The sequence below is a fragment of the Oryctolagus cuniculus genome, chromosome X, assembly GCF_051225735.1.
Source record: "Oryctolagus cuniculus isolate XC-2025 breed Fujian yellow rabbit chromosome X, ASM5122573v1, whole genome shotgun sequence".
In the NCBI taxonomy this organism is placed as follows: Eukaryota; Metazoa; Chordata; class Mammalia; order Lagomorpha; family Leporidae; genus Oryctolagus; species Oryctolagus cuniculus.
In genome coordinates, this window is record NC_142888.1 from 110,590,526 (window position 1) to 110,611,345 (window position 20,820).

Sequence of the window (20,820 nt, forward strand, 5' to 3'; positions counted from 1 at the left end):
ACACCATGGAACCTGGGACCAGAGTTGCCACCTTGGCCCGGGCTCTGTGGCTCACCCAACGGGACAGCTCCCAGAAGAAAGGACACCTAGCTCTTCAATGATTTATCACTTTTGTTCATTACAGGAAATTAATTTACACAGCTGCATCTTGTATGCCCTAATTCTGCTTCCACAGCAGGTGGGGGTGGGGTGGGGAAGAGGTACCCCAGCCCTGAAAGGAAACACTCAGAAAGGGTGCCCTAAAATATACAACTGTCTTCCAAGCAGAGGCCTACTGGCAAATTCCTTTTTCAAGATCCCACCGAGGTAAAGCGGAGAATAATAATCGCTTGCCATTTGTCAGCCCAAGAAGCGAGGAAACTCTCTCTTTTCCTTCCACTTCCGGGCCCCACCTCCTTTACTCCACCCTTTAGGCAGCTCTTTCACCAGCCACCTGTCAAAATAAAGCAGGCACGGATCTTTCAAAAACTGACACTGGAAAGAAGCCGGTGGATGATTTCTTTCCAGGACCTGTTGAAAGCAAAAAAGATGAAGCAGACAATTGAAAAGGCGAGACTGTACCCTCCAGATCACAAAGCTGGAGGCAGACAAACCGTGGAGGCCAATGACACAGGGAACGCCCTTTGACCAGAGACAGACACTAGGCAGAGCAAAGTTATTTTTCAATAAAGAATAAGAAGCTGAATTAAGCCATTGCACAACTAATAGTCATAGAATCGTTTCATTGTAAAACAGTGGCAGAGGAGGGAGAATGGAGGCTTATTACGAGTTCCTCCTTTTAGAAACAATGCCACTGCTTTCTAGGAAGCGCTGGTCAGATGACAAATGTTTTAGGAAAGGGTTTGTTTGGGATTTTTTTCCTTTTGTTTTGTTTTTCAAGTGAGACAGACATGTGGGAATCCCTCCTCCAATCAAAGGAGGGAAGAACCTCCCTCCCCCCCCCTCCAAAAAAAAGGCATATTACTCTTTAGACAACTCATGTGTACTGGCCTCCAGGAGTAACCCCCCCCCCCCCAAGCCAACATCTGAGCTTTTTCTGGGAATATTGCTGAAGTAGGATTTTTAGAAACCAAAGTAGATGCAGGTTCCTGGCACGGGCTCAGAGACAGTGACTCTGGGAAGAGCTGGGGAAGAAAGGCTAACCTGAACTCTTGGAGCTGCCTAACTGCCTGGGTTCAACTTCAAGTTTCCCTCCCATCCTCTTCCCTATACACCCGCAGCACAGGGGCTTGGCATGTTCTGCCATTCGACTGGGCGCTAGGCATGAGGGGAAAATGTCCTTCTTTTATAGCCTGTGAAAGTGAGCAAAAGAAAGAACTGTGTCATCAAATTGAACTTAAGGAAGTTATTTGACAGAAGACAAACACATAGGAATGAAGATGACAGTATGTTCCAGTATAAAACCAAACACACATGTAAACTCTCACACGTTGAAAACATCAGACACAACTCAAATGTCCATACACAGCACCCAGACTAGATTACGGCACATTAATGTGACATTTCGTGATTATTCAGACATTTAAAGTTTTTCAATGTACACAATTGCAGAAGCATTTTTAGAATTTTGTCACATTAAAAGTAGCAGATATACCAAGCAATATGTACCACAATGTAAAGCACAGAAAATCCTACGTGGGTATTTAAAAATATTTGCAGAAAATAGGACTGAAAGATATGCTTATTTTGGTACCAAAAAATTTTTCTGAAATCTATGCATACGTGTATGCATGTGAATACAGACTGGGCTGTGACATGCAAAGGATATGCAACTTACTCTTTACTACTATTATATCACCTCTTCAGTTGGAAAACATTTAACCTACCATAAACCATAATCTCTGGAAGTGAGTGAAATGACACTGTGACAACTCTCAGTGCCAAGTGCAAAGTCCTGAGAGCAGAGTTATTAATCAAGGCAGGAAGGAAAAAAACGCTGAAGAAGAAGAGATGATGCTGTCTTATCTCCCAAATTGTTTCAGTGTCAAGATCTCAAGTGACTTTAGCACACAAATTCTCGTTTCCCCTGGTGTACAACTCTGTGGGTTTCCAGCCAGTGCGGATGGCAACATTTGCAGTGATCATGCTATTTGTTGGTGACTACTAAGGAGAGCTCTGACTCCAGGGATGGTGAGATGTGAACTCACACCCCAAAAGGGAGCAGTTACAGCCAAAGATAGGAAGAGTTTGATTAGTCAGTCAAAAGATTGCCGCCAACACCATGAACCTGACTCAATTTCTTTTGAATGGTTTTTCTTTAGGCTTTATGGGATTTCTATAGAAGAAATGACTACATGAAATCATGTTTACAACACGGTTATTATGCTAATACCCTTTTACGTAAGAACCTACGTAATAAATTCCTTCTAGATGTAGCAATAATAAGAAAATACCTTGCCTGAAGACCTGTCATTCCTTTTTATCAGATAAACAAAAAATGCATAACCAGTTGGGTGTCCTGTTTAACCTCAGCTGCCTGGAAGCCCATGGCCTTGGTTTCAAAATTCTTTACTCCCCTTTAAGATGCTGTACTCTGTCCTCCTTCTGCTTACTTTCTGGTCACATTAACTGGATTAAGCCCCATCGCGCATTCAAAGTAGAGCCAGAGTGAGTGCTTAATAAATGTTATCTATTGTAATTAGAATAATTCTTATCAAAATAACATTGATTACTGTGATTATAGGAAGCCAAGTGAATATATTTTTTTAAATCTTGAAAGAAAATGATGTGATTTTTTTTAAAGTTTCAGGCCCTGCTGGATTTTCAAAAATTAAAGACATATGGTTCCAAGAATCAGTTACTAGTTCCTTTTAAAATTGCACCCCTGATGTTTGAAGGACCAACAGATTTCCATTAGGAAAGCAATTAGAGGGCTGATGAAATCACGTTAGTCTCTTGGTTTTTTTTAATGGGAAAAATTATCAATATTGACTGATTAAAAGAAAACAAATATTAGGAAAGGAAGGCAAGGGATAGATAGGAGATGAGAAAGGCTGGGGCAAGGTTATAGTAAATTGTTCACAAAGGAACATAAGCACAAAGTCAACTGCTTCAGTGAACAGAATTCAATACAACCGAGAAACCTAAGTTACGTGGTATTTGAAGCAATCTCCAACACTACATTTACTAAAATCCCCTGCTATTCTTTCTTAATTAAATTAATGATCAAAAGGTTCATTTCATAAAATGATTAACACAATTAAAATAAAGCTAATGGTCCCTTGGAAACTGCCTGCAGTTGAGGTCAAGTTGTATTCAACGAGAGCGTAGGCAACTAAAGGTACAACACTGTAGGACTTGAAGGTCTGACATAACTTTCTGACCACATCTAGTAACTGTTGAAACTCGTGAAAAATCCCTCTATGATCAATTAAAAAATACTTAATACTTGCGGCATTTTATATTTGGCAGGATCTAAATCTACATTTCTTAAAATGTCACCCCAGGAAGCCACAAAGCATTGGCATAACACTCAAGCATATAGCACAGCTCCAAAGACATTTTTGAAATTAATAGCTGTGCCAAATGCAATCATTTTCCTTTATTCTTAGTGATCAGCTTGCATCCCCCTCACATTACAAACACATCTCAATTTTTTTATAGTTGTTTTTTGCTTTCTGCAAAATAGGAGGATACAACATCTGCTAGGACTTCAAAAAGGAAAACAAATATCCTCTCTTAACAGTAGCACTGCCATTAGTCTCTCACACTAAAATGGTCAATTACAGAAATGCCTTCTATAAATTTGACTAATCAGAAGGAATAAGGGCTGATAAAAGTATTTTTCAAGAAGCTCAGATTTATCACTTTCAAACACAAAGTGGGCCCTGGAAACACTGGCAACTAAAGCAACTTAGAGATGTACTTTAACAAGCCATTATTTTTGTAATGAACATAGTGGTTTTGTTTGAAATGGTTTTTCTTGATGTGTTTGGAAATAGTCTCTTCCCCCTGTGTAGGTGTTAAACATCTTCTAATGTCATATTTGCACATACATTTGCTTAGCAAATCCTTTTATTATAGATCCAGCAGAGATAAATACGATCATCTCTGGAATCGCTTTGTATTTCAGTTCATCCTTGAGCTTTGAGACAACCAAGAAAATCTCACAGCTCTAAGAGAAACACTAAGAGATAACCAGTGGAAATGGTACATGTTGTGTCTGTTTTAAAAACAAAATTAGAGACAATTAATCACTTTCCCCCAAACTGAAAGCTAAGCCTAGACTATAAGGATTCGTTTGCCTTATTGGGACCTCACACAGCTTAACCCACACTGTGACAGCTTTTCTATCGTCCCAACCATTTGAATGATGAGATGAAAAACAAAACGTTTCTATTTTTAATTGGGTAACTTAGTCTTATAATACAGCAAAACCACGGTATTGAAGACAGGGCATATACCATAATCGTCACATTTAAAATAGGGCACACCTCAATCTTTCCAGTTAAGGCAGAGTTGGACTTCCCATACAAATTATGCACCTAATTTGCTACAATGCATTAAATGGAGAGCTTGGGGCTTCAGCTTTTGTCACTGTCAGGTAGTCTGCCCTTTGGAACAGCAGGGGTCTGCATGAGAAACAGGAAACACCAGGCATACTGGGATCTTAAGGCCACTCCTCTGCCTCTGGGGAAAACTGCCAAGCAGAGGAGCTTGTCAGTAGAACTCTGAACAACCTAACCAAGCGGGCCCTATTTTCCCCACAGAGCTCATCTAAAATTCTGAAAAAGGATTTTTCTTGAGATGGGGAAAGCCCTGTTCTCAGGGCGGCAGTACATGGCGGGGAAGGCGCCTTCCCCTCCTGCTTGGCCACTTATCGCTCAGGCCACGCTTGTCTCAATCCTAATCTCACTGAGCAGCCTCTGCCCTTGCACAGGGTCCTCCTCTCTTCCTTCAGGCCACCTGCACACAGGGCCGCCATTAACCACGGCCGGCGCAGGGAGGGAAGGAATCCTACTTCCAGTGGATGGAGCATTCCCTCCATACTTCGCTGAACCGGAGTTCCACTGGAACAATCCCTGCGGGGCAGACGGCTTCCTCTTGAGCTGCTCACCATTCGGATGAGCAGTATTCCCCTGGTCTTTATGGGAAACGGGAGCGGACACTGGCCTGGCATAAAACACTGAAGGCGTGAAGAATCCACAGTCTGGTTCCTCTGCAGACCACGACAGAAAGCGACAGTACAGAGTAACACAAGAGGTACCTTGGCATTTTGTGGTGTCCTTTAAAGCTCAACTGCTAATATGATGCTATGCAACCAGGAAAAGTGCTCCACATAATATCAGGAACTATTCCCCCCCCCCCTTTTATTTTAAAGATTTATTTATTTGAAAGTCAGAGTTGCACAGAGAGAGGAGAGAGAGAGAGAGAGAGAGAGGTCTTCCATCTGCTGGTTCACTCCCCAATTGGCCGCAACGGCCAGAGCTGCGTTGATCCGAAGCCAGGAGCTTCTTCCCAGTCTCCCACGCAGGTGCTGGGGCCCAAGGACTTGGGCCATCTTCTACTGATTTCCCAGCCATAGCAGGGAGCTGGATCGGAAGAGGAGCAGCTGGGTCTCAAACTGGCGCCCATATGGGATGCTGGCGCTTCAGGCCAGGGCTTTAACCTGCTGCACCACAGCGCCCACCCCCAGGAGCTATTTCCTTTGCACTGCTTGCTTGCTTGCTTGATTTTCTCGGTAGCAGGCCCATTTCCCTTGCACCTCTGGCCATTCATGTGTGTTGGGGAAGAGCGGGCTTATGGCGGAGTATGAAGTATTCCTCCTGGGAAATGAGAAGCAGCTTGTGGACCAGAATGTTCAAGAAAATGAAGCTTTCCCTGCTCAGCCTGCGCCTACCCCACACCTGAGACCAAGGGCTTCTCAGATGCGGTTATCACAACTCTAACTAAATACTGATCAAGAGATCAATTGCTGAGTCGCTATCCATCTCACCATTTAGTCTGTAAGCTCTGTGAGTGTGAGATCCAGCCTCCGTCTTTTTCTTTCCACTGCTTTACCCCTAGTGCCTGGCAATGAACAGGCAATCCGTTGACAGTTGTTGAGTGAATGAATGAATCTTCAGCCTAGGCACCCCCTTTCTACACACTGGGGGCGGAGATGTGTAGTCCCATACATGTCCTCAAGAGTCCACTCTGTGTTCTGGATGCTTTTTCCTAACAAAGCGCATCCTATCTGCAAGGAGTACACACACGAGTATTCATTCTCCCGATAGTTCTCAGTGTCAAGCAATGCGCAAGATGTCGAGTACACAGCAGTGAAATGAAAGAAGCCAAGTCCTGCCTCCAGGTCACATGGTGGTAGCTGCGAAGAAGAAAGCAGAGAGGGAGAGAGAGACAAAGTATGTCTCTGTGGGTGTTGGCAGGGGAGGGCTTGTTCTATTTTGTACAGAAATCAGGAAAGGCTCCTCTGTGATGCTGATAGGTAATCAAAGCCTTGAAACACGTGAGGGAGTGAACCATGCCGCTGTCTGGCAGCAGGGCGTTGTAGGTGCTGAGACAATAAGCAGTTCAAAGGGCCCTGTCTCTGCCTAGTATGGCTCGGAATAAACAGAGAATCGCACATGGCTAGAATGAGGTGGGAAGAATGACAGAAGAGAGTGGACCACGTCCAGGAGGCTTCACAAGCTTCCTTTTCACTCTGGGTCGCATGGGGAGCCATTGGAGCACTTGGAGCAGGTAAGTGATCTGATCGGTTTCAGATTTAAGAGGATCTGATCACACGGGCTGCCATGCCGAGAGCATCCCTAGGGAGAGAATCAGAGTGGGGAGACCAGTTACAGGCCACTGCAGTAATCTAGGCCAGAGGTGATGGGGCCTGAGGCCAGAATGGTAGTTGTTGAGATGGTAGGAAGAGGAGAGATTCTAGACACATCTGGACAGCAGGGCCCAGGGGCCAGCGCTGTGCTGGCATCCTATTTGGGCGCTGGTTCGAGTCCCGGCTGCTCCACTTCCAACCCAGCTCTCTGTTAATGGCCTGGGAAAGCAGTGGAAGATTGTCCAAGTCCTTGGGTCCCTGCACCTGCGTGGGAGACCCGGAGGAGGAAGCTCCTGGCTCCTGGCTTTGGATCGGTGCAGCTCTGGCCGTTGCGGCCAACTGGGGAGTGAACCAGTGGATGGAAGACCTCTCTCTCTCTCTCTCTTTCTCCCTCTCCTCTCTGTGGAACTCTGACTTTCAAATAAAAAAGTCTTTAAAAAAAAAGAAAGAAAGAAAGCAGAGCCCAAAGGCAGAGATGATGAAAGACAGGTCTCAGCTGAAACACATCCCATCAGGTCACCTAAATCGTTCTTCAGATCAAGCAAAGCTATGCAGAGCCTTCTTTTTGGAAGGCTTAGATTTCTTCATTTGCCCTCCAACTTGAAGAGTACAAGAATGTCTTCCAGGACAGCCACAACTGCTTAATGATCAATCGACCCCACCAGAAGAGCCTCCCAAGAGTGCATCCAGGCCCACTGGACCTGAAGGGGCAGAAAGCAAATAGTTAGTTCCACACTGGGGGCAAACAACAAGGCTGAACATTAACCAACCGCCCAGCTGGGGGCATTTAGTTCAAATGCAGGTTAAAGGGAGCTCATTTCATTCCGGGGGGGGGATATCTCCCCCCCCCCCCTTCACACAAAGAACTAATCCTCACCGTAGCCTCCAATGTCGTGGTGAGGAGATCCTGTAAGCGCTGCTTCTAAACACACTGCTGAAAAGTTGCCTTGTTTTGTTTTGTAAAATCTTAGCATGGGGAAATATTCTATAATTAAGGCAATTTTAACAATAGTAGATAATAATTTGACTATAAATTGTAAGGAATGTAATGACTGCTTATTCTGGCACCAAAAAAAAACAGGACTTTCTGTGAAGTGACTGCCAAGAAAAATGATACTCCCACTCAGACTGGACCACTGCAAGTAGTAACTGCTAACCGCATGCTTCACACCGCAGCGCGCAAGGACACAGGGCTTTGTTTGCATCTCGAACCAAACGCCAGGCTGAAAACTCAATGGAGACGAATGTGTGGTGGCCGAGAAACAACGGAAGGGAAAACAAGATCCTATACTTTAATGCTTGCGGGGCTGCCGACGTCAAGGGCTTGGTGAATGCACGCAACTTCTGCAGTTCAGAATAAACCACTTGCAGCCTGCTTCTGTAGACAGACGGAAGCCGAGTATGGAAGGGAGAAAGCCGGCTTTAAGAGGCTTGCAAATGGGGCCAATGTTGTGGCATAGGGGGTAAAGCCGCCACCTGCAGTGGCAGCATCCCATATGGGCACCGGTTCGAGTCCTGGCTGCTCCACTTCTGATCCAGCTCTCTGCTATGGCCTGGGAAAAGCAATGGAAGATGGCCCGTGGTCTCGGCCTGACCCAGCCTCGACCGTGGTGGTCTCTCCCTCTCTCAATCTGTAACTGACTTTCAAATAAATAAATGAATCTTTAAAAAAAGAAAAGGAGGCTTGCAAATGCCAAAGTGACCAAGTGGCTGTGAGAATGGACTCACAGGAATAAGGAATGGCACGAAGCAGACACCAGGGCTTAAAGAGAGCCTCTGAGGAAGATGAGGAGGTGAGCACCTGGGAGAGAGGTGGAAGGGACCATCAGGAGCAAAGGTAGCCTCTCTTCTAAAAGCAGTTCTGCCGGCACAGTCAAGTTCATGGTAATGTCTGGAAGAGATGATGTTAGTAAGAAGCAACCATTTGTCTCCCAGGATTAAAAAAAAAATGAAATACTGAGCTCCCACCTGCAAGTAAGCCAAGCAGCAGCAGCAGCAGCAGATTCTAGGTTAAGAGGAAGAAAAAACCTCTCCTTTTCCCTTCCTTACCGGGGCATCTAGGACTGCATGTGTTAGAAATGTTTGCAGAACTACAAAATAAATTAATGAGCTGTTCCAAAGGATCACCTGCATCCATCCAGGATGCAGTAATAGAACACTATAGACGAGATGGAATATAATATATGATATGATATGATATAAGCTACAGAAAGTTCTTTCCCACACTTTTTGGAGTCTGGGGCATCTAAGACCAAGATGGCAGTAGATTAAGTGTCTGGTGCAAGCTCACTTCCGCATACTGGGCCTCTTCCGTAAAATCATCGATGCCATTCCTAAGTGCTCGCCTCCCAAAGGCCTCACCTCTTAATACCATCACCTTGGTAGTTAGGTGATTTCAATATAGGAATTCAGGGAGGGGGGGCAGGGGAAGGACACAAAGATTCAGACCATAGCAGAGATGAACGGAAATATCTATTCCTAGAATCAATACAAAAGTCACAAATCACACTTGACCCTGTTTGGGAGCTACATTTCACAAGCACCTACCACAGGCCATAGCAGTGACTAGAACCACCATCAAGACCTAGTCTCTCGGGTCGGACACCACAAGACAAAAATGCTTTAATATTCTTTAGGGTTCAAATAACTTCATGGTGAGAGAGCACCCTTCCCTGTTTCTTTTCTTATGATTACACATTTACTTATCTGAGTAAATGTTTAAAGTGGAAACCAATATTCAAATATTGAAATCTGTCATCCCTAACTAGGAAGGAACTCGCTCTCACTGGCCTCTTGTAACTTCAGGTCAGAATGTCAGCTTCCCAAGCTGAGCACAGCACAGTTCGGTATCAGGATGTTCTAGGACGCTGAGAAAACACGTGCAGAGGAACAAAAATCACAAACCAAAAGCTCTGGAATGAATAAGCTACTGAATTCATCCTACAGTCAGCAACCTATTTTTTTTTTTTTTTTTACAAAAGGACAAAGTAACACATAACACGACTCCTTATTGCTACAGCACCATTGGGAAACTGGGAGCTCTCAACAGGTATGGGTTAAGTGAGTCAACTGGACGTTTCTCCCTTTTAGAGCAGTCTACATTCTGCAAAGATTTCCAATGGACCTTTCAAGATGTACTTGCCCAGCTTTTAAGTCAGAATATACCAAACACAGTGACTGAATACTGTCCTGAGATATACTAGTGCCACAAGGGCTACAAAGGTGCTTCTGAACACTCACCCCAAGGTCTCAAAAACTGCTAAGACTGGGGCCAGTGCTGTGGCATAGTGGGCTAAGCCTCCACCTGCGGTGCTGGCATCCCATATGGTGCCCATTTGTTTCCCAGCTGCCCCACTTCCAATCCAGCTCTCTGCTATGGGCTGGGAAAGCAGCAGAGGAAGGCCCAAGTCCTTGGGCCCCTGCACCTGTGTGGGAGACCTGGAGGAACCTCCTGATTCCTGGCTTCGGATCGGCTCAGCTCCGGCTATTGCAGCCATTTGGCGAGTGAACCAGCGAATGGAAGACCTTTCTCTCTCTCCCTCTCTGTAATTCCACCTCTCAAATAAATAAATCTTAAAAAAATATAAAAAACAACTGCTAAGCCACCAGGTTCTGAGTCTACTGTTCAGGTTCTGGCTGCCCCACCCTGTTTCACACCATCAAATTTCTAGTCATGGGTGCCTTTGAACGCACTCCTTGTGGCCCCTCTGCCCCTCACCCAGCACCAACCACACTTCTGAGGAGCCTTGGACTAGGAAAGCAGATAACCAAAGTGGTTTATCTTCTCACATCCAAATCTTATCCACCTAATTTGGATGGGGGCTTCTCCAAAGCTTAATGCCTGTTCCCCACCTCTTGGAATGCCCAGCACCTAGCATCCTGCTCTGGATACAGAAGCGTTTCAGTGATTGCTGGTGAGACATTTCTCAAGGCCGTTTCGCCAAGCAGAATGCATGGGCTTTGTGACAGCTGTTTCCATCGTTTAGCTTTTCCGCTTACTTCCACATTCCCAGCTGTGTTCTGGATGGTTGTGCCAGCCAGAAGCCTAGGGATTTACTGTACTTCTATTTCTTGATAAGATACTTGAAGGGAATAAACACATGGCAAAAAGGACATTAAAGTAAGGGATGAAGAGATTTTTTTTTTATTTTACCAATAAAGAGAGAAAGGGAAGAAATATCACCTAGCACACTGACACTTAATCAATAAATAACAGCAAGACTGGATTCCTTTCTAATTCTCTCCAAAATACTCTCAACATCCTTGCCTTATGTCTACCTGCAGCAAAGCATCACTGGTTTTCAAATATTTTCCGACAACTTTCATAGAACTTTGAAACTTTCTCTTAAACGCAAGCTAGCCAAAAATGAAAACAGGTACGCAGCTTAGTCTAAATTAAAGCTCTCATCCAAGACAGCACTTTGCAGTGAATTTCATTGGATAATTTAGAATCACAGACTTTCAGTGATGGAAGGGACTTCAGCATCTAGGGCAATAGTTCTCAACTGTGCCTGCTCGTTAGAACCCCTGGGGACCTAGCCCCGCCCCCAGAAAGTATGATTTAATTGGTCTGGGGTGGTGGCCAGGCATTAGTATATTTTAAAAGCTCCCCAGGTGGTTCTAATATGCAGCCAGGGCTAAGAACCACTGATCTAATCCAGCATTCTAACACACCCCACCATCCTCATTTTTCAAAGAGCAGAGAATCGCATCAAAGCTATCAGACAACTAATTTGTCACAAAGTTGGGCTACCAACTACTCATTCCAAAAAGCCATGTCCTTCCAGGCTAACTATTCGACCTGGGATAGTGCAACTTCTTCTCCTTCTCATTTTCCTATCCTCAGTAAACCAACATCACAAAGACCAAAGTCAATGTATTTTCCAAATATTCTTTGTTTTGGAATCCCACTGTATCTAAGTTTTGAAAACCTACCCTTTGTCTGTTTCCCTGTAGCCACAGGCTTCTTGCAAAGAACTCTGGGAGATTAAGCAGGCAGGGTTTCCCCTTAAGGAAGACACACTGCTTTTCCTGGTAGGTTGGACTCAGCCTACAATTATCACCATCACCATCACATGGGCTTTCTTTCTAATCCCTTGCAAGGTTCACCACCCATTCTCTTTCGGCCCATTTAATTTCTAGTTTGTACCTGCCTTGCCATACCGAGCAGACTCTTCCCTCTTCGGGTTTAAACTCTTTCCATTTTGTGAAAGATGCTTTTTCGCCCCCTGAAGCAGCCTCTTTTACTCTGCCAGTTAGTCATGCCGGGTTCTTTTTTTCTTTCCCCAAGCAGCTGGTCTTTTTGATGTCTGGCACACATTTATCTGGGCTTCCAATAAGATGTTTTTACATAGTTTCCAGGCTTCCTGGAGGTTATTGACTTTTTTAACTCTTCCATTCAATTTTTTCCCCTAATTTCTAACATTTGTTAGAGTTTCTTTTTCAAAAGTTGAATACCTGGCTGATGGATCTCTTTGATTTTTCTCTCCCACCAGATTGCTGAATTAAATGCATCAGAACTTAAATATAATATTTCAAATTACCTCCAGGATGGAATCGCTTCATGAATTTTCTGCACTTTCATGTTCTCTATAGTAAGCAACAGATGTTTAACCAAGTGGAATTGAAAATGCTGGTTCCTACCTGTTTGTATTTTCATGAGTTTGCTTACTTATCATAAAATATTCTGACTTCTTTAAGCTTCAGATTTTAGACAATAAATTTAAGACTTTTTGGTTAAAAACAAAAGATAACCTCTATGTTCTTAATGTAAGGCGGTCAATTAGTCTTCTAAATTAAGCTCTAGACTGCCTAATCACCACAGTCTGAATTGGTGGTTCCATATCTGAAGCCATGAAGAAAAACAGAATTCTGACTCTAAAATTCCCTATAGTGCTCAGCTATTAATGAAGTGGCAGAGACAAGTGCTACCTCAGAAACAAAAATGCCCTCCAAGTTATACCAACATATCATGGAGACTTACTCTGGATTTATTTTGTTTCTTTCTAAGTGTTTAGATCCAGAAGGTTCCTGGGAAATCAGTAGACCCAGGACGACAATCTATCATCGAGGCGGTCTAATCCCCTAATAGCATCAGTGTCTTGACAGTGAATGCAATAAAATTACCTCTCCAACCCCAGCACTTAAGGTGGGAAAGAGATAACAGAAATCTTGCAGACTTATGCTGTATGCCTCACTTACGCTAATCAATAATCATCCCCTACTTGGCTAACACACACTGACCTGTGTTACTGGTAGGCACAGAAAATGGCAGGAGTTGCCATCTCTGCCTTCAGGTTGCTCCTGGTTGGGAAGACAAACACGTACCTCTACACGCAGTTAATTGGAATACAAGGTAGTGAGCGGTGTGCCAAGACCATGGGTCTCGGTAGAGAGAAGAGGGCACAGAAGAACTCTGGAGAGTTAGTTCAGAAGTGACTCAGTGCAAGAAGTAGCTCTGAGATACTTGCAGCCACTGAAGCTCAAGCAGCCCAATGCAGCAGTGTAAGGAAATGAAGCTGGTAATGTTCAGGATGGGATGGGTGAGCAACACCCAAGGGGCAAAGCAAGCCAGTAAGAAACTACTTAAAACAGCTTCCTAACAGATCTCCCGGACATTATCTCTTGCCTCACCAATCCTTAACTTGAAGTGTCACTAGTTATCTACCTAAAACAGCTTGACCGACTGCATTCCCCTCCTGGAGAACCCTATCTCCCCGTGGTCCCAAAAATACAATTTATATTCCTTCTACTGTTAACACTATATTGTTTATGTCTGGGTTCAACATATTCCCTGCCAAATGTGTGACTGGATCCTCTCTACTATGTAGACTAGTGCTGTTATAATGGTCTTCTACTAGTTAGACGACGGTAATCACATAGCTTATATCTCTAAACTTTCTATGAGTAGACAAGGGACTTTCTTCATATCTGAACAATGCCACACAAACCATACTCTGGGTTTGATAGGAACCGAGTTCAAATCCCACCTCTGCCATTCACTAGCTATAGGATGGAGGATATGTGTTTCTGAATTCCGTTGAGTTTCAGTTTCCTTGTCTGTAAATGGGGATGAGGATGATAATTCCCACTTCATATAGTTGTTATGGGCCTTCAATGAGACAATCATATAAATTCCTTAGCACACGGTCAGCCCCAGAGAACGCATTCAATAGCTACTAGCTCTTATCATGAGGCCAAACTGTATTTTTCTGTGAACCTACTAGGGGTCTTCAAAATGTTCACGGGAAATGTGTGTTATGAAAAGATCATGTATACATTTCAAAATTTTTGAACCAAAATAAATTTACCTTTTAATTCCATTCTTCCATGAACTTTTGGAAGTTCCCCGGTATATGGGCGCCAACTTCAGTGAACAAAAACAATTAAGGTTATTAGTGAGCCAGAGACAAGTTACTTCCAACTGCCTCAGATTAACACTGATGTTGTTTCCCTTGCACAGATAACATCATGCCTTAGAACGTTCCCTAGCTAATCCTGAAATTACATGCAACCCAGTGTGAATCAAATAAAAATGAAAATAGTAATTATGCTGAATCAAACATTTTATATTTATATATTCTAACTAGAGATTGAGCTGCCCCCCCCCAAAAAAAAAAAAAAACACCAGAAAAGAACTAAGTTCTTTTTGGAGCATATCCAGGAGATAGTCCCTATAACCACTTGGGACAATTTCTATAGCGGCAGGCCCTGTGGATGAGACCCTGTCGTCAAGTGAAATATGGAGCCAATTCCAACAAAAGAGGGGATCACAAGTTCATTGCAAAATCCAACTGCTTTACTCAAGGTAGGGAAGGGAGAATATGAATCTTGAAGCTTAATCTGTGTGTCTTACATAAAATAGTCAAGAAAATATCAGAAAGTACTGCTATCTAACACACACACACACACACACATACATACACACACCTTCTTTCCATGTAATCCCAACATAGCTTATATGATTCCCAGAATCTTTTGATATAGAGATATGGGTGCAGGCACATGTGTGTGTGTGACCACATGCTCACAGGTGCATAATTCATGAATATAAATGGGAAAAAAATAACAAAAATTCCAAAATCACTATAGCGTAAAGTTCTTTAGTCCAGTTCAACATCGCTGCAAAAGGGACATTTGACAAGCTCAACAAGGTTTCTAACCAAAAGCTTCACTCTTCAAGATAACTGCAGTAAAGAGTATATTAGTAATGAAATACCAACTGTCGCATAGCCTTTATCCTTGGTCTTTACAGGAGGCACAATGAGAATAGTAAGGTTTTTTTTTAAATGGTCATTAATGTTATTTTTTATTAATGACTCAGCATTACCTAGTTATAGTTAATTTTCCAGTCCCCAAACCCTTCTCCCTTCAAACTCCCTTCTCCCCATCTGTATCACTCATGTGGTGCTTATCACACCCCATGTTGGATTCCAATTATGCATGTGCCTGGCTTATCTCACTACTACCAGCAAAGGTTCTGGTGACAAGAGGCCCTTCCTCCCTTCTTCCCACCTCCCCTGATGCCTCGCACAGCACACTGCACACAGTAGGGACTCCAAGCTGATCTGACCATTGAAAGTGGAACAAAAACATGGCCTGTCTGCTGAAGATCCCTTTTGATCATGGCCTTTTGGCTCCCCATTATTTGAAAAGTACGGGCGTCAAGAGGCTAGGCAATGCAGGACCTCAGTTGTAAGCCCTGTCAGTATGATATACTCCCTGACGCCAGTGGGAGCACATCAAATTCTCCTAATTAGGATCTAGTAAGGTGGAGACGCCTTCAGAACACGTGGTATTCTTAAAAGACTGTTCAGTGCTCCAGGAGGCAAGTGCAAGGACGTTAGGAAAAACCTTAAACTTGGACTAAGCCCGGGGCTCAATGAGCTGCGCACTCCAACATTGTGACCCTCTGCCTGGAAAACAATCCTGGATGCTTTGCATTGAAAAAAAAATAAATAAATTATTCGTGCCCCCGCCCCACCTGCACGGAAAGTACCTAGCAATTAATTCATTCAGGCCTAAGCTGAATGCATGTCACTAATTGACTATGCCCTCCCTCCCCTTGCAAAAAAAAAAAAAAATGATCAAAATTATCTGAGTGTAGCCCAGAGGAGAAAGATGAGGTTAATGCCGCATCTGGAGAGCCCAGAGTGATGGTAAAGATTACCCCTGTTTCTATACTGGCCTTCTAAAGGTATTTACTTGGGTCTGTCTGTGTTGTGACAGTGCCCTAGACGCAAATGAATGCCTCTAACACTCCACATTTTTGAGCCATTCAGTCATGCATTTTTGTTATTGTTGAAAGTGGTGCGAAATTGCACTGCATGAGCTAAAGTCCTTGGTGGTCTTCCAAGGATTCCAGCTAAAAAGGCACTTCCTTTGTTCCTGAGGAGAATGCAGTCCAGTAGGTCATTCAAAAGGGGAAATAAAAGCAGCAGCCCTGGGAGGGAGATGAAGGACAAGACAAAAAGAATAAAATGTTTTGGGTGTGAGCACATTAGCTTCCATTTCCTGCTGCTGGTCACTAATAACTCCCCTATCTTTTGGGGGGAGGGGTGCCGTGATAGACATTTAGGCAACAAATATCCCTCAGGTGTTTTCTGGGGATGAGGACAGTCAAAGGGTACACCTAAGGCCCTAAGCGCCCTCCTCTCAAGCTTCCTCTTCCCCGCGGGCGAGCGAGATGCTGGCTGGGGGAGACGCCTTGCCACTGCAAGAAACTGCACCGAGTTAAGTTGGAAAAACTGGGGAAGGCAACTGCCCAACCCACTCCCCCGAAGGCCTCCCGTGCATGTCAAAGACACATATTGTTTGCAGGAGCAGCCGAAAACTTGTCACAGCTACGCGCGTTCCCACTAAAGACCATAGCTGCCATCTATCCGTTCCAAACGTGGGAATGACAACTGTAACCTTCCACGCCAATCATCTCGGCGGCGCCCAGGCCCAAACTGTGCAGGGCACAAAGACCCCTGCTCTGACCTGCGGAGTGCCTAAGCTTCAGCGGCTGCTGGTTCACTTCACTTTTTCTAGTGGGGCGGGAGGAAGAGGGGGAAAGAAAGCGGGCTTTTCAGGACTCTACAACCAATAAAATCGTGCCGCTTTGAGGACATACTCGAGTTCGCCGACAGACCGGCAGCTGAAGGGCAAACGGTCTTTAATCGCGAGTGTGCGAGTTACTTGACAACTGCCAAGGTGCAGTGGGCGCCGGGGCTGCTCCGGCGACTTCTTCGGCTCTATTTCTAGACTGATGCCGGTTACTACACTTCCCTCAATTACCTTTGTGATTTATACGTAATTGATGACTGCACTTAATCTCCAAGGTTATTAATAGCCCTTCCAAAAAAAATGACCCCCAAGTCTTCCGAAGTCTTTGGAAGCGCCTGGTTGAAATTACAGTATATTTCCTCGGCTGGCTGCCTGCCGAGCCCTGCCTGCCCCACCCGGAGCGACCAGCACGGCGAGGCAGAGGCGCGCTCTGCACACTTCCATGAAAGGTTCGGAACGGAGGCTCGGCCCCCGGGGCTCTGGAGTGGCGCTCACTCCTCCGTTAGCTTATGCTGGCCATCAGCCAGCTAGAGTCGCGGTTCTTTGCTGAGCCCCCGGGGCGAGCAGGCTACCTGCGCCGCCGCCGGCCCCAGCGCGGCCCGAGAGGCTGCGCGCAACAGTTGGCTGCTGCAAGCCAGCCAGCCAGCGAGTGAGCGAGAGAGCGAGCGAGCGAGTGAGCGCGACCCTGAGGGGACCCGCCCGGGCACCGCGTCTGGCCTCTGAGGAGGGCTGGAGGGCGCTGCCGGCCACGGGGCTTCGCCAAGGGCTTGCACAAATGCACCACGCAACCCCCTGCGCCGCAATCCCGCGAACTTTTTTTTTTTCACAGGCTAAGCCGTGTCATTTGCATAACCATCCCTAAACAGGGATTCGGGTTTCCTGTAATCAGTCCTTTCAAAGGTCTGCAATTGTACGTACAATTAACCCTAAAAACGAGGTGAGAAAAGAAGAAAGGGCCAAAGGGGTGTCCTTCTTGTCCAACACCTTCCGGAAAGCCCAGAGTTCCCAAAAGTCAGGGGAGGGAGGAATGGATTGGAGGGGGAGTCGCCTGCTTTCTAAAGGCGACTTCTAAAGCCCTTGCAGCTACTCAAACTTCTAATCCGCGTCAGCGGTAAGAGACAGGCGGGGGAGAGGGGGTTCTATTTTATTTTATTTTTTTAAAGAACATCAATGAAACATCGATTCAAGTTTCACGTTTTGCGCCCCCCCCCCGAATCTGGCAAACTCCAGAACGCCCTCCTCGCACCCCCCCCACTACCCAGTCTCTCGTCACCCACACAACAAAGCGGGGAGCCCAGGAAGGAGTTCAACCCGGAAAAGGCGAGGGAGCCGGTGACACGCACTTGGAGGGCTGGAGACCTCAGGGGCTTCCTGGGACCCGCAGGATCGCGGAGGGTGGGGGAGCAGAGCTCCGGAGTGGCACCGGGGGAAAAAAAAAAGCCAGAGCCCCATCCACCCGCGGTGCCCTGGGGGGCGCCGCGCCCGCGGGGCATGTTCTGCGCCCCGGCTGACTCGCTCTCACTCTGCCGCCTTTCCATTTCTCCCTCTCGGCTACCTGCCTCCGGCGCGAGGGGCGGCCGGGCGGGAGAGGGGGACTGCGGCCCCTTTTCCCGAGCGCCCGCCTCTGGGGGTTCCCACCTACCGTTGATCTCGTGGAGGGGGGCATCGTTCTTGTTGAAGCCTTTGGACACGTAGAGACGTCGCACTTCCGAGCAACTTTTCGACTTGAGCTCGGCAGCCAGCAGCGCGGCGCTGAGCGCGGCCAGGAGACAGAGAAGCGCGGGCAAGCCGAACCGTGCCATGCTGCGGGCCGGGGCAGACGCGTTCCCACCTTTCGGACAGGAGGAGACGGGTCGGGGAGCGGCGCTGCCGGGGCGGGCCGAGCGGCACGGAGTCGGGGGCTCGCGAGTGGAGCGAGAGAGCGAAGGAGTTGGAGTTAGTGGTGGAGCAGGAGGAGGAGGAGAGCTGGAGGAAGAGACGCGGGGAGAAAAGTGGAGCCGGGCCTCGCGTCAGGCAACGGTCCCCGGTGCCAGGCGCGCAGTCGGGGCAGGAGGAGGAGAGAGGAGGGCGTGGAGCGGCGCGCGGCCCAGGGAAGCAGAGGCACGGGCCGGTGACCCCGGGGCTCCGCGGGGCAGCGAACCGGGCGGGCGAGCTGGCTGGCCGGCCGGCAGAGCAGGGTGCAAGGAAGGAGGGAAGGTGGCAGGGACCGCGGAGGGTGTGGGCGGCAGCGGCGGCGGCGGCGGCAGCGAACGCCCGCTGCGAGCTGCTCCGGCTGCCCCGCGCTGGTCCGCTTGCCTGGCTCGACTCGACTCGGCTCGGCTCGGCTCACTCTGCCCTCGGCCGCGCGGCTGTGCCCTTCTCAGCTCTGCTGCTGATTGACTGGCCGGCTTGCGCGGCGACGCTCCGCAAACTTGGCCAAGCAGGCGGCACTAGGGGGGAGGGGGTGGGCGGCACGAGTGGGGGGAGGTGGGGGAGCCGGAGACAGGCGGGAGCACGCAGGGCCGGGCCGGGCCGGGAGAAAACCTGGAAGTGGGGTTGGATCCGGAGCGGCCAAATCCACTTCCTAGGGGGCCGCACCGGGCGCGCGGCGCTCCCTCGCGCGACACGCCCCGTCGGACTCCTCCTTCCTCCCCTCCTCCTCGGAGGCGGGGAACCTGCCCGCCGCCCCCCACCCCCGCCGCGCTCCCCCCAACCCCGGAGAGGAAAGGCCAATTTCTCTGCGCTGAAGACTCCCCAGTGCCAGGGAACCGGGCGGCCTGGGATTTGTACCGAAGCCCACGTCTGAGCAATTAGTCCTGCTGCGGGCGGGCGGCCACCTGACTGGCTGCGCGCCGGCCAACGCCGCGCCTGGCTCTCCCGCCGCGATACCTGCCTGCTCGCTGCCATCCCACACGGGGCCCAGGGTGGGGGGATGCTCCTAACCGCCCAGCTCCCGGGCTGGGCGGGGAAGGCTCTCACGTTGCTCGCATTGTTTCTCTGCAGGCACCACGGGCACTCGGGACTCCCAGCTGGCCCTAGCGCCTCACCTGGCCTCCCCGACTAGCCACTGACTCTTCACCCCACCCTCCTCCCACGCAACCCTCCAGCCTTCACCCCCCCTCCCCCCACCTGTTCTGCAACAAGTCTAACAGAAAGCCCTGGACAGTGAAGGGATGGGGCAAAGTCACGGTTAACCACGAAGACCATCAGGCTCAAGCTCTCCTGCCGGTCAGGGAGCTGAGGCCCAGTGACTTGCCAACAGCGCGTATGGGGGGGGGGGTGGCGGGGAGGGGACAGAAGCCCGCAGTCTTGGAGCGGTAGCCTAGCACCCTCCCCTTTCCCCCAACTTGTCCCTCCTCCAGGCTCCTGAGAGAGACTGACACCCCTCTGAGACCCAGTCTCCACTTACCCACCAGAAAACTGGGAATGGGTGAGCCTTCTCACCTTGCAGGCTTCGTCAGATTCCATTAATGAGTGTTTTTGAAGCTGCCAGGGCTCCTTTTAATGAAGGGAACGGTGTAGATTGGGAACTTGTCATTACCCTTGTTATTGTTACAGTCTGCTTGAAGAGGTTAGGGTGAGAAGTGCCTCAGACACCTCGGGAGTGTGCTGGGAACTGGGCAGATAAAAAGAGCTGGAACTTATTATTTGGCTAGACTCGCAATTCCCATAAAATTACATAGGGTGAAGATATGAACCATCATTACAATTATCGCCCTCAGAGGGTTTGTGGCGACTTCCTCCACTGTTGTTTGTAACCCACGTTGACATGGTTGGCCAGGAGGAGCCCAGAAACCCGCATCGCGTTGTTTGGAAGCGCTGCAGACTCTTCTACATTTTATTAACTCTTGGAGACCATCAGCATAAACAGACAGATTGCGACCTGTCTATAACTGGGACTTCCGATTTCTGTGGGTTGGCAGTACATTTCACTCTGAAACTAGGAGAGCAGTTTTTCCTAAATATGCAAACTCAACTACAATTGAACTTCCTGCCATGTTCATGCGACTTTCAAAAGGCCTAAATTTTCCTTAAAC

General features: G+C 47.4%; 1 protein-coding gene across 3 annotated transcripts in view; it reads right to left on the reverse strand.

The window, feature by feature from the left end:
• Positions 1-19,243, reverse strand: part of GPC4 (glypican 4) — a 120,005-nt gene extending 100,762 nt beyond the window's left edge. The window contains exons 1-2 of one of the 3 annotated variants that reach the window (XM_070067376.2): positions 19,100-19,243; positions 18,447-18,769 (exon numbers count right to left, since the gene is read on the reverse strand). In XM_070067376.2, coding sequence (XP_069923477.1) covers positions 18,447-18,606 — 160 coding nt within the window. In that variant the 5' untranslated portion in view covers positions 18,607-18,769; positions 19,100-19,243. Of the gene's footprint in view, positions 1-11,692; positions 11,819-18,446 lie in introns of those variants that run through there. The other 2 variants (XM_089324227.1, XM_089324229.1) reach the window with 2 other exon arrangements.
• Between the last annotated feature and the right edge of the window lie 1,577 nt (positions 19,244-20,820).